At 37.5% G+C, this 15,052-nt stretch overlaps 1 protein-coding gene across 1 annotated transcript; it reads left to right on the plus strand.

Annotated features, from left to right (window-relative positions):
* The first annotated feature begins 1,326 nt into the window (after window positions 1-1,326).
* LOC144958737 (uncharacterized) lies at window positions 1,327-14,119 on the plus strand. The gene is made up of 2 exons (XM_078890907.1): window positions 1,327-1,464; window positions 9,917-14,119. The coding sequence occupies exon 2, from the start codon at window positions 9,987-9,989 to the stop codon at window positions 12,402-12,404; it is 2,418 nt and encodes an 805-aa protein (XP_078747033.1). The 5' UTR covers window positions 1,327-1,464; window positions 9,917-9,986; the 3' UTR covers window positions 12,405-14,119.
* Window positions 14,120-15,052: the final 933 nt, after the last annotated feature.

The raw sequence follows: 15,052 nt of genomic DNA on the forward strand, positions 1-15,052 counted from the left end.
GACGTCGTGTCTCGTTCTACATGTTACGTGCTGCTGTTGGTCAGGGACCCTTTGTAAAGCGCTTTGAGCACGTTTAGTGGAATATTGCGCTATTTAAAAAAGCTCCAGTTTTGTCCTATCATTGGAGGGAAACAGTCAAATGCAAAATGGGGGGGGGGGGGGGGGGGGGCATGTAGAATAGCATCTCTGTTATGTCCCGATTGTTATTTTGCTTTGTTTTTTGGGGATTTTTTGTGTGTGTATTTGTGTAAACATATGAATGTAATCTTCTTAGTGGGACACTGTGCTTATGCCTGGATGAGACTTTTAGGTGATCTCAAACTAAATGCATTGATGGTATGCGCTTGAAATCTACACATATTCTCTATTTGAACAATTCCCTTTGTCTTATTTTTGCTTGGGTGCTTTAATTGTCATTTTTGAATTTTTTGACTCTCCTATTTTCTTCCTTTTTATTTTTACTGGCACTGATATGACCAGAATGTGTCGCAAGCGCGGTAAAACCCTTTAAAACAAAAACAACAACAATAGTAATCTATCATTATAATTTTAGGTAAGTAAATACGAACTGTTCTAACTATATTGTTTGATTATAGTGATTCGGTTTGGACTCTTTTAGTCAAATCAGATACACAGCACAATCAAGAAAGAGACTGGGCCTTTATATAGTGCAATATCCACTTTATTTGCTTAAAGATCTCTGCAATGATTTCCAGCCAACAACAGGTCAACCTGGAGGACTAGACAATACGCCTGAAAGAAAGGCTCTTTTACAATTTCCTTACAACGTTCACCATCATCATAATTATTATTATTATTAATATTATTATTAAACCTGGGACCTCATGTTTGAAAGTGTTTGCCAATTAAATCGATCGATATTTGAAGGACGAGTTTTCTGGCAAAAATGTGTGTCTTTCCAGAGTACTGGTGAAGCAAACGAGTTAGAAGACATGCCAGAGCGCAAGCGCGAAGCAGAAAAAGAGCGCCCTCTAACGACCCATGGAGCTCGTTGATGAGGCCACACGTCTTGTGCATAATGGACGGAAGGCAACCCCGCGTTTGGGAGGAAGCGGCAAGGAAGGGACGTAACTGTGAATTAAAGAATGCCAGTTTTGCATTTTTGTGGTCAATGGCATGAAAACCAAAAATTATTATCATTTTTGTTTTGTTTTTCTCAAAAAATCAGCAGATGTCAACGTTTGATGTCTGATAAACAATTTAATTTATAAGATATATTGTTTTTTTTTAGTTTTATTGAGAGAGAGTTCAGTAAGGATATGGTATGAATTCATTTTCTCAGTTAGCTATTTTTGCAAATATTACCTGCCTATCCATCGCCTCTTGTTTTGCTGTGAACTGTGAACTGTGAAGTAAAGCGAAAGAAAACTTGGAACTGACCAACGGTATCTAGACGTCTAGATTAAAGTTATTAGAACAATGAATGAATTGAAACTGTAAAATGTGAGTATGGTAGTTTAAGCAAAATTGTATTGTCATCGATCGACTTCTCATTTATTTTATTTTTTTTTACGATTTAGCTGTCAATTATCCTGCTGAATCCTAATTCGAATAACAATGATCATCCACTACACTACTCACTTTAGTCAGTCAGTCTCAGACTCAACTCAGTGTCAACCAAACATTTACAGTTTACAGTTTAAACATTTACAGTACCATTCTTGGGAGGACTTCGGTAATTTCACAACACTTTTATATATTATTCTAGACCATTATTAATTATGGCAATTCGAAGTGGCAATTCGGACTCGAGTCTGAATAATCTCCATTGGCTATTCGGACTCAAACTCCAGTGTGGGTGTGGAAAAGTATCTTATAAACTTGAATGTGCGTACGCAAAGGGTGAAACTGAAAGAAAGCAGAAGAAATTCTGTTTTCGTTTTACACAGACTGACACAGCTGGTGATACCCTGACTTCGTATTGTCGAAGGATTGTTGCTTGTCTAACATTCAGAATATTATTATATTATTATTATTTATTTGGACATCGTGTAAAGTTGTTAGAAAAGCTTTTCATTTAGACCTCAGTTACGAATTTTTATCTGGACTTCTTTTGTCTCGTCAAATAAAGCAGGTTTAGACTGCTTGTTGGTAGTTAAAATAACCTTATTTTGTTGTTTTCATTTGCATCAGTTGTATGCAATTGTCAATATCAATAACTTAAATAAATTCGAAATTTACTGCTAGGGGAGGCTATTCAGATTCGAGTTGATTGTGCATGCACACTGGAGTTTGAATAGCCGCAGCCCTTTCAATTAGTTGCAATGTCCAATAAAATAATATTATTTAAGATAAGTTTAATTTCTATAAGTGGTGTGATTTTTCTAATTTTTCAAAAACAGTTTGTTGATGAGTTGGTTGCCACCTGCCGATGCCATTAAGTCTAGTAGCGCGCAGGTCCAATATTGGGGACGAGCATAACTGAGTCAGTGGGGCGATGGTCCAGTATTGAGGACGAGTTGGCTTTGACGCCAAGCGCGCCAGTCCATTATTGAGGACAAGATCAACCCCGTTTATGAATGGAGTTGTTAACCTTTCTATATTTAGAAATGCAGTAAAAATTTAATTGATTCTGATTGGTCAATAATTTAGCTATGTCCTTCAACTTGTTGAAGGCAAGTTAGTGGCCTTTCAAGTCATAAACAAAGCCAACAAAGAGCCCCCCCCCCCCCCCCCCCCCACCCCCATGCCCCTACCACGCTGTTTTGCATGCTCTGGTCATCTGTTACATCTCAAACAAAGGACACAAAGAAATAATGTTACCCACGTGTGTTTGTTTGTAGAAAATTCCTTTATTACATGTGTGCATCTGTACGTGGGCTCTTGGTGTGTATATGCGTATGTTAGACGAAAACTAGGCTAATGTGTGTAGCAATAAGGTGTAAAGCCTTGCTCCCTCTCATTCCACCACTCAATTATTCGTAATAGAAAGATGACTGTTGCAGGTTTCATAAATTCTTACTAAGTTTGCTCTCTCAATAAATATCTTATTTCTCTTTAAAAAATGTAAAGGTTGTACCATAAATTATTGCTATTAGCTCAAAAAAGTATATTTTCTGGGATGGGTGTAAATATTGAAAAACTGCTAGGCGAGCTGCCATTGTTTCAACTGATCAGCTGTAGCAACTAGGCATTGTCCAGTGTAGCTTCCGGAATGCAAGGCCGCGTCACTTGAGTTAATTACTTACTGTGTTTCCAATCAGTTTTGATATATTGCAACTGATGGCAAACATTGTTTCATCAGGATAGTAATAGTATCTTTAGTTAGGGTTGGGGTACCCCCCCCCCCATGATAATTAAAAGAAAATTCCTTCTTTTAGGCATGCTGTGAAACTATGGAAGTCCTTCCCAAGTCAGAAACTTCAACGTTTCTAAGATCACATCTGCTTTAGATTGTTCGTTTGTGACATTTTGGTGGAGGTAGTTTGAAATTCTTTTCAGTACACAGTTACGGGGCACCTTGCTTCGCCTCAGGACCTACATACACAGTAAATGGTTTGCCGTCGTGATGCAAGCAATGTGTGTTTGTGTTTGTTCTGTTTTCACTGCGATTAAAGCTTGATTATTGAAGCCGGCGTTGAAATAATCTAACTGCTGTCTTGTTGTAACTATTCTACATTATCAAACAATAATATGCTGGGAAACTTATCATCTGGAAAAAAAATTAGTGTCACTTTTAAGAGGTTAAAATAGCTGCACCCACCATAAGTCTCACACGTGACTCTCCTATATACTACTACTATTTCCTCAGGTGACCTATTGTTTCTTTCATCTTCCCCCATGCCTCCCCCATTCTCTTGCCATAATACCATCCCTTTCCATTCCAATCACATTGTAAAACGAAAACTTTCTGCTCAGTTTGCAAATACAGTAGAACATGAAAGTAACGTACTCGGAAATAGCGAGAACTCGGACATAGCGAGTAAAATCTAAATCCCCGTTTTTTTCTCTTATTTGAGTCAATAAAATTAGCATGCAAGTAGCGAGTATGAAAAAGAGGTCAACTCGGAAATAACGAGCATTTCCTGCCCTAGCCTAGGACTTTGAACGAAGTAAAGCAAAACACCAGACAAGGGCGATTTAAATATTTTTAGCCTAGCTTCTTTTCTTTTCTTATTTTTCGTTACGAGTAATATTACATAGTAGCCTAGTCTAGAGTACATAATAGACGAAACAAATTTGGGTGGGGGTTGGGTGTGTGTGTTTGTGTGCGTGTGGGGGTCAATTATTCACCCAATGTGGTGCCGCGCGAGGTAAGCACTGGCAGCCAACATGTCAACATGCCTCACTTCGCAGCATCGGTCAGCGAGTCGCATTCGTTAACGAACGACACGATCAGCGAGAGCGGGGAGCGTGGAACCATTATTTCAGTGGGTCAGTGATTGAGTGATGCGCTTGCTTACCTCATCAAACATGCCTAGTGCATACAAACACTCGCACACACACACATACACGGAATCTTGATGGAAATGGAAGGGGTGGATCAACTTCAACCTGTGGCCATCATTACGTAGTTAACAAAGGCCGTGTTCAACCCCGCCCTCACCCCACTTTATCCACACACAGTCATTTGCATGCACGCGCGGCACACACGCACAAACACACACACACACACACACACGCACACCCACATTGTCTTTCCATATTTTTGTACGGCCGAGTGACCTTTCCTGGCAACTCGGGAATAGCGAGAACTCGGAAATAGCGAGTAATCAGGAGTGGACCCGTCGAACTCGCTATTTCCAAGTTCTACTGTAATACACGAGACTTGCTCTCACTAGGGTATTATTCGATTCAAAACCAAGACATTGGGTAATTGATGCCAAATGCCAAATGATACACAGGTCCCGTTTAATTAAACACGAGACATTAAAAAGGGAGTGTAGGGTGCCGAGCGGAACAGTGTCATAAATTGGTGTCTTTTGATTGTTGCTGGCCAGAGTGTGGGTTATTACTCACAGTTACTTGTTTGGCATCTTTGGCAAAGCAAGCATTTTAAATTTTTACAGATTTCTTGCCTTTTATTCGCTGTTTATGATTCAATGAAGTTCGATGTAAAACCTGTTTCGGTTTCAAAGATAAATTATATAATATGTCCCGAGTGATGAACTGTTCCGATGTCTCGTTACAGTACAGGCTGATGGGTGGGGTCTTTGACCTCCCATGGTGGACAGGAGGTTACGCTATGTCTTCTTTTACCTTATATCTGTTTTATGAGTTGCTTTCTCTCTTTGTCTTGGAATGGGATTGCTTGGTTTTGTCCCTGCCAGAGTCCTTGACTGGGAATGAAGGAGTCAAATGTATAGTTTTGTGAGAGAAATTTTTTTTTCTTTGTAAATCAGCTCTCTGTTATGAATTGATACATTTTTTTGGTTATAAATATATATATATATATATATATATATATATATATATATATATATATATATATATATATATATATATATATATATATATATATATATATATATATATATATATATATATATATATTGGTTTGTAAAATTTTGAGTGTACTCCTCTTAGTGACTAAGTGAGAACATGTGTTTGTGACTGGATGAGACTTTTGGTGATCTCGAGCTAAGTACACTCTTGTAATCTACATCTATTCCCTATTTGAACCCTTCCCCTTTGTCTTACTTTTTCTCGTGTACTTGCAATTGTAAATCTACAACTTTTGCTATCCCATTTCCTTCCTAAATGTGTCGCAAGGGCTGTAAAACCCTTAAAAACAACAATAACTGCAAGAGTACAGGCTGCCGGATGGCAGAGTTCCTTGTGGACAAGTTTTACCTTGAAAAATGGCCAAAAAGAAACTCACATGGCCGAACACAACTAATACTCTAACCCCCTTTAAAAAAACTCATAGGTTTTGAAAAACAAAAAATTGACTAACAACCAAAAAAATGTCTTTGAAAATTCATAATAATAATAATAAAAACATGATTCTCTGATTGGCTGATTTAGCCACACATGTGGCTCTCTGGCAGTCCAGCTACTGCATATGTTTTGCTTATAACACACAAAAAAAAGGGGGGGGGTGATGTCTGAAAGAAGTCAAGTTGTAAGTTACCAAGCTCAATGCTCTCTCGCCCCTCCCCTTAAGAATGGTATACAGTTATGTGTGTAAATAGTTGACAAAATGTGATATTTTGTAACCTCATATATTTGTGTTTTGTTTTGTGTCTCCTGACAAAGGCCAATAGCCGAAACGTTATTTGCTTTGTATTGTTCCCTTATATATGAGTAACATTTACTCACTTTATCTTTCTCTCCATGTATGAGTTATTGTTTTATAGCATAGCCAGAATTTATGAACTAGTTGTGAACCTTGTGAGCTCCCAGGTTTTAAGAGTTTTTTCCAAGATGAGGAGGGTCGTTTAAATTGATCGATATTTGAAGGCTGAGTTTTCTGGCCAAATTTTTCAATGCATGTCTTTCCAGAGTATGGTTGTTAGTAACTCATTTCCTATAAGAATATGACTCAACAGTTTTTTTTTATTTTTTAATGATTTGAGCATTTATAGAGCGTATTTCCACACATTTTCAATTCTCAATGTGATTCACAGTGTTTCATTGATTTTCACAGCAGCCCATTGGAACACTATGTCCTTTTCATACGGTGCCAGTTACCTGTTAGACGTCCCTTCTTACAATATTCGTCACTGCCTTAGCCGTTCACACCTGAGTAGAGTTGGGTAATATGTGTAAAGTGCCATACCCAAGAGCACAGTGTCGGGACCAGAATTTATTATGATCCCTGTCACCCATACATCCTCTGGCCAAGCTTAACATCACTTGACTTTTTTTCAACAAGACAAAACACTCTATACTACTGCTGAGCCATCGGGTTTGAAAATTGCCTTCTTGTACATTGATTGTAAGACAATGGTATCTGATGCGGATTTGTGGTCTTATGGTATGACAGTTGCTTTCAGATCGGAATGTCATGGGTTCGAGCCTCGCTCTGTGCATAGTTGAGTCCTTAAAAAAGACTCCTTACTCACATTCTCTCACCGTACTCGGTTGTAAAATTAGTAGGCCATTAAGAGCGTTGTCTCGAGTCTTTGTCAGAAAGAAAAGAATGTAATATCGCCTAGTAGGCTTCATGTCTCGTTCTACATGTTAAGTGTTGCTTTTGGCTTGGGACCCCTTGTATAGAGGAGACAGCCCCCCAAATCGCTTGAACACGTGACGTCTGTGAGGCAAGACTGGCAGATGGCCAGACTTCTACCTGACCGGATTCGATTTAAAAGGTGGCTAAATAGATACTCGCATGGTTTTCGCTACTAAGACTGACCCCCTTAAAAGCTAATGGAATTTGGCAAACATAAAATTGAATAGACCAGGATAAAAGTCACTGAGACAAAAATATTAATAAAAGAAATATAATTCTATCTTTGGCCACACCCGTGGCCATCTGGCACCTCAGCCGCAAAAGTCTTTTGTTTTTTGCTTTTTGCATTTTTTAATATTGTGACATCATAGGGGTGCTAAGCTTGTCGCTATTGTATTTTGTCTTACTAATCAGTTGATAATTCGATATTTTAACAATCTTTGACCCTTTGAAATAGACTCGTCCAATTTCTCTTTTCCTCACAGTAAATAAACACACACACACACACACACACTCTCTCTCTCTCTGTCTCTCTCTCTCTCTCTCTCTCTCTCTCTCTCTCTCTCTCTCTCTCTCTCTCTCTCTCTCTCTCTCTCTCTCTCTCTCTCTCTCTCTCTGAAATAACATAAGACATGGTCTCATGGACTTTTTTGATTGATAATAATTTATCAGGCATTTTTCACATCATTTGTGTGGGTTGTTCACACAATTAGGAATTGTTCCAAATTATCAATATTACGTATATTTTAAAACCAAATTACGGTTGACCCTAGCCATACAGTTCTAAAACAATACAAGTTAGAGCTCTTCTGATGTTTTCATCTCATTTTCTGAGAAATTTGCACTTAAAATTGCCAAGTTTTAATATCATATTCCATGTATTAAGCGAGATACAGCCACAAACCAGAATAAAACGCAGAAAAAGCATCCCATATTTTCCGTATTTTTTTTATCTTTGTGAGTCATCCAATTAAATGACACCTTTGAAACTGCATAACTTGTTTATTTATGAATGGATTTTCAAAATTCAAATAGATTTTTACTCAGTGGAGATAGGGCTTTCATTTTAAACGTAGCATTTCCGGACAAAATTAGAAGAAAAAAAAAATTTCATAGTCATTGCTACATGTCCTAAATAACTTGAGGTTGCAGCTCAAACAAGAAGATTCGATTATATGATTTCATGTAAGTCATTACAAATTAAGCCCCACCCCCTCTTCAAGCTGTCATCTGATTCAACATGGAAACAGTGCAACAAATGATTTGACCAGTTCCATTTTTAAACGTACAATCTCATTGGTCAATATGTTTCCTATTGATTGACTTTGGTTTCTTTTGAAACGAAGGGCTTGTCTCCATCGTATTTCTTTCACACATATAAACACACAAATACACACACACATTTATATCTTTATTCTATTTAGCTCCCGCCCTCGACAATGCACATACAAGCACTCTCTCTCTCTGTCTCTCTCTCTGTCTCTCTCTCTCTCTCTCTCTCTCTCTCTCTCTCTCTGTCTCTCTCTCTCTCTCTCTCTCTCTCTCTCTCTCTCTCTCTCTCTCTCTCTCTCTCTCTCTCTCTCTTCCACTTCCCATTAATATTAATAATGATAAATTAATGATAATGATAATAATAATAATGATAATAATAATAGATAAATAGATAGATATATGATGATACGTGATTGAGGATAAGTCTTTGTCCAGTTTTCTGAGTTAATGTCTTATGGATCAATCTCTTTCTTACATTCAATTTTTTCTTTGTAGCGTTTTTTCAATACAGTGTCCATTGTGTTGAAAGGATTGGTCACCAATCAAGGGACTAAATCGTGTAAAATGTCAAAAATTAACTCCCTTAGTCTTTACCGCATACTCTCTAGCATACTCTATTGAATTGGACAGACTAAAAAAAGAAGTGATGGATATTGTAAGAGTGTTGGTATTAGTATAAAATGGTGGCCCTAACAAATTACTGCTACTGCTTGAAATGAAATTGTTAGCATCCATGTGGCTTGTTGGGAGAATAAATGGGGAAAAAAATTGAGCTTTTATATAGCGCAATATCCACTAAATATGCTCAAAGCACTTTACAAGGGGTCCATGACCAACAGCAACACGTAACATGTAGAACGAGACATGACGCCTGTCAGGCGATATTACATTTTTTTCCGGATAGAAACTACGCTGTTTACTGCCAGGTACTCATTCTGCACCTGAGTTCGGTGAGAGAATGTGAGTAAAAAGCCTTTTCCAAGGACTCAACCATGCGCCAAGCTAGGCTCGAGCTCAGGGTCTTCCGATCCGAAAGCGAGTGTCATACCACTAGACCAAATAGATACATTGTGAAGCGCATTGAGAATGGTAAATCCATGGTAATGTGCTATATAAACGAGTTTTTATTTTTAAAATTTATTTTTAACTTTACATAATTGGCTCCATGGGTCTAGACCTGTCTAACATTACGAAAAACTCGAAATTAGAAATTTTGGCTCCAATTTCATAACTTTATGAGCATCTCTTCAGTCATTAAAACTTATTGAAAATGAAAGTTGATACCAGACTACATAATCTTTGGGATTTTGAAGCGTTATTTAATCCTTGTGGTGAGGGTAGATTGTTGATTTTTAAAGTTACCTGTAGCCAATACAAGTATTATTTCATAAGAAGTACGAATTTTTAAATTTTCAGGTCAGCAGGTGTGGAGGCCTCGTGGCTCTGAAAGGCTAATTCGTGTAATGACTTATTACATTTTATTTTATTTTATTTTTATCATTTCAGTGCAAAAGGCTGCATTTGATTTGTTGTTCTTCAAGCATTGACACCATCCACCTCTGGGGTAGTAGATAAAATGGATACACAAAATACTCATCAGAGAAGTGCTGCTTCTCTTGCTAATAGTAACAGCACAGAAGAACCTGAAGGTAAAATTGTGATAAAACTGCAGGAACGGGTAGACCTGGACATGCAGAAGGAATTACAAGGAGCCACTAAAATAGCTGTAACACTAATTACAGAATCCGGGGAGACTCGTCAAACACAATTTTTTGAAGGAGAAGCAGGTCCTTATGAATGCTCAACGTGCGGAAAGACATGTAAAAACAGTGGAGCTTTACATACTCACATGAGATCACACGAAGTGGGGCTGATTAGAGATACCCGTAAAGATACTTTCCCATTCAAATGTCAGATTTGTGAGAAAAGATATAAAACCAAAAGAGCTTATCTAAGACACCTCAGTAGTCATGGATTGTTTGAAAAGGAGGACTCACCAGAGGGAACGAGGGAGGTTCTTAACCTTGATGATAGTGATAAAGAAGGAAATAGGAAGACGAATAATGGGAGTTCATCAGGGGATTGCAGCGGCGATGGAGGTGAGAAAGAGGTGGCTCCTTATCACTGTCCACTTTGCAACGTTGTTGAAACGCAGAAGGATGTCTTTTTAGCTCACATACAAAGCCATACAGACAGAACAAGGTTGAGTTCCAATGGCAATGCTGCTGATATTTCTACAACTGGTGGAAGGAATCTGAGAACGCAGAACTCATTCTTTTGTAAGTATTGTGATAAGGAGTTTGAGAGTCGTGGAGGTCTGCTTTTGCACAAGCAGGTTCATGAAGGAAATCAAAAGTCGTTTGAGTGCCCTATCTGCTCCCGTTTATTCATCAACAAGGGATCGCTTCATTCACACCTGAAAGCTCATAAATTACCGGAAACAATGCCGTATCCGAATGTTGAGTGGAGTCATGAATGCACCATCTGCGACAAGCGATTCAGACTAAGGGGATATTTACGTAAACATATTAAAAAACATCACCCTGAACTTTACGAGGTGGGTAGTTACAATGTCGATGACAAGATTAGGAAAGATGGAAATGGTGGTCCCACCCCACAGAAGAATGACAACCCAAAACTGGCTCAAGCACCTCTAAGACCCATTCTTCCTAAGCCTGATCATCCAAATGGTCAGCCAGTGGTTTTTAGACCAATCCTCCCCAAAAGTTTATTACCTGGATCAACAAAATCACTTTCTACTTCTGCAAACAATTCCAGTTCTTTGTTAAAATGTGAATTTTGTGGTGAAACTATGAGCAAGGAAGCGCTTATCGAACATAGGAAAACTTGCCCACAGCAGGTCTTCAAGTGTAACTGGTGTCGTAAAATATTTAAAACCAAATCGAGTATTGATCAACACATGGCAAATCATGGAGGAGATGTTTTGGGCAGATTTAAATGCACAATCTGTAGCAAGATGTATGATCAAGAAGTGGACCTTCAAAGACATGCTGTCACTCATTCTCATAAAAAACCTTACAGATGCATCTTGTGTGGTCAATGTTTCAAACACAGCATGATGTATTGGACACATATGGAATCCCGTCATCCAGGAAAAGCTAAAAAATCTTTTGACTGCGAGATTTGTAAGAGATCTTTTGACAGATCATACATTTTGAAAAAGCACATGGATACAGACCATGGAGACAGGAACCAACACGCCGAAACTCGCACAGAGAAACCTTGTGATAGTGATGTGTCTGGAGTTTCTTCAAGACACAAAGTACTACAAACAGATCTACATAAAGTGTTGCCCGAAAAGCGTGTCCATTTTTGCAGCGTGTGCAGTAAGACTTTCATTAAACTCTCTCATTTGAAAAGGCATTTAAGCGTGCATGCTGGGAAAGAGAAGGTGATGGGTGTGAAAACAAAGAAGCCCAAAAAGGCTCGCAATGTTGATCCAAATTCACCGTTTATTTGTTCTATTTGTAAAAAAGTTTTTGCTAAAGCCAAAGGGTTGAGAGGTCACATGATCTCTCATAAGGGAGAGACGTTCAAGTGTGATTTCTGTGACAAGTCCTTCAGCAGAATTTTTATCCTGAAGTCGCATTTGAAAGTAATTCATAAGAAAGTGTTGGTGAATAGCAAGAAAGGTTTGGAGGGGGAACTGATCAGGTTGAATTTCAGTAATCGAGTGTTGTTTAAATGTCCAGTATGCGGCATTGTTTTCATCCACCATAAGGAATTGGCCGGTCATATGCGGATTCACACGGGACAAAAGCCGTATGAGTGTTCTTATTGCGCGGAAACGTTCTTTGGTAGGTTCCAGTTGCAGGATCATCTAAAAGCCGAACACCCGCAGCCAACCAAGCACTTTCTGTTGCCATATCGTCACAAGTGTACAGTTTGCACCAAAGCTTTTAAAAAGCTTAGTGATTTGAAGAGACATTTGAAAGTGCATGCAAAGCATGGCCACATAATCTTATTCCAGTGATTTCTGTTGGAAATTAGTTGGGGTTTTTAAAAAAATGGAAATGAGATATAAAAATTTTCTTGAAAGACAATTAACACCCGTGTAAAGATAAAATGAATGAACAATATTTCTTCAGATATTTTGGGTATATTTAATTACTTTGACAATAACAGTCGGTCTGACTGAGTCAATCGGTTTATGCGAAGAGGAATCGGGAGAGATGTTTCAGTGGTACCTATTTCAATATTTGGAAGTGATAGGATGGTGTAAGACTATGGGTGCAACTGTTCTGTTTTGTTATAATTGATTGCTGTTTTGTCATAAACAGGCAATGTTCTTTTTTTTTTTTAATTTTGTTCTGCTTTAAACTTTGTTTCTATTTAAAATGTTACCATTTACCTCATTGCTTCAACAGGTGCCATCTACAAGACTGTTAGTAATAATAATAATAATAATAATAATAATAAAATAATAATAATAATAATAAAATAATAATAATAATAATAAAATAATAATAATAATAAAATAATAATAATACTGTAATAAAATAATAATAATAATAAAATAATAATAATAATAAAAATAATAATAATAATAATAAAATAATAATAATAATAAAATAATAATAATAAGAAAATAAAATAATAATGAAGATAATAATATAATGATAATAAAGATAATAATAATAATAATAATAATAATAATAATAATAATAATAATAATAATAATAATACAGTACTCGCTGGATTCTATCACACTCTCCGGAGAAGTCGAAAAGCGTGCTGGAACTGGAATCCGAACACGAGGTATTTTATATATATAAAATTTGATCACCTAGCTCTAACGTGCCTATTGCAGAGTGTGCTGGTATCCAGCAATGACTGCAATAATAATATTAAATACATACATTATATTAATAATGGGTGATAAAGATGATGGTGACAACAATAATAATATTGTAATTTAATTTATGTAGCCTGGGTGGTGATCCTGACCTCCCATAGCAGGCAGGGAGGTACATACTTTGTCTTCTATCCCCTTATATCTGTTTTCCAACATGCTTTCTGTCTTTGTCTTGGAATGAGATTACTTTGTTTTTTCCTGGCCCTGGTCGGAGTCCTGGTTGGGAGGGAAGCAGTCGAATGCATAGTTATTGTTTTGGGAGATGATATTTTTTTCCTTGTAAATCATCTCTCTGTTATGTATTATTATATTTGTAATTTTTAATGTGTAATTGAAGCATTTGAGTGTATTCTTCTTTGTTGGATTTTATTCTTGTCTCCGGATGAGACTTATAGGTGATCTCAAACTAAGTACATTGGTGGTGTGCTCTTGGAATTTACGTCTGATCCCTATTTGTTCCCAGTTCACCTTTGTCTTACTTTCTCTTTGGTGCTTTAATTGTAATTCTAGAACTTTTTACTATCCCATTTTCTTCCTTTTTACTGGCGCTGATATAACCTGAATGTGTTGCAATCGCCGTAAAACTCTTAAAAACAAACATAATTTATGTAGCGCCTGTTCCATACAATTATAGCTCTTGACGCACAAATGATAATAGTAATAGTATGTGATTTTAATTCCCTTTATTACTTTATTCATCCTCAAGGGTCCATGATGTCCGCGTAATTTGAAATTTTGTCTATTTATATTTATCTGATCCCAGACCGGGGTACAGGATTTGTTACAGTTTAAATCACCCTCTGAATAAAGCAATTTACGATCGGCTGACAAAAGTTGAGTTTTAATCATTTCTTCAATTAATTTCACTTGGTTATTTGAGCTACTAACTACAAACTAATAACTAATACTTTTTACTACTGGGTGGGATTCCTGACCTCCCACAGTGGGCAGGGAGGTGCTTTCTGTCTTTGTCTTGGAATCAGATTACTTGGTTTTGTCCCGACCCTATCTAGAGTCCATAGCAGGTTTTGTCCTGACCCTGGCCGGAGTCCATGGCTGGGAGTGGGAGGGAATCAGTCAAATGTACAGTTATAGTTTTGGGAGATTATATTATTTTTCCTTATAAACCATCTCTCTTTTATGTACCTACTATTTTTTTTTTTAACATATGATTTGTAAAAGTAAACATTTGAGTGTATTCTTCTTAGTGGGATCTTGTGCTGGTGTCTGGTTGAGACTTTGAGGTACTCTCAAACTGTAAGTAAGTCAGACCTGCCACAGTGAACACCTCTACATAACAACCAGCTCTGTTGACACCCTTGAGTTTTTTTCTCTATACTTTACCTCTATATAACGGAAACCTCCCTGACGCGACCAAGACCATCTACGGGAGCGTTCACATATTATGTCAACAAAAAATTGGCATTTTTAGACCCCCCCTCCCCCCATGTCATCAATTGTCATCATTGACTTGACCCCCCCCCCCCCCCCCCCCCCCCCAATCTGATGACATCATCAAAATGGACTATTTTTCGTGAAAGTCATGTGATGGTGGCGATTGAACAGAGGAAAAGAGGTAAAAACAACTGAGTGCCAAAAGGTGTGAAATTTGATATATACCTCTTTGTCTCTGTTCAATACTGGTAGCCAGCATTACACGATGTTAACAAAAAAAAAGTCCATTTTGAAGATGTAGACATGTTTAGGGTAGTTCAGTTGTTAGAGCGTGGCTGAAGACCTGACAACTCAAGTTGATTCCCATCGCA

The sequence above is a fragment of the Berghia stephanieae genome, chromosome 13 (genome assembly GCF_034508935.2).
Source record: "Berghia stephanieae isolate SIO BIC M18660-M18661 chromosome 13, UCSD_Bste_1.3, whole genome shotgun sequence".
NCBI lineage: Eukaryota > Metazoa > Mollusca > Gastropoda > Nudibranchia > Aeolidiidae > Berghia > Berghia stephanieae.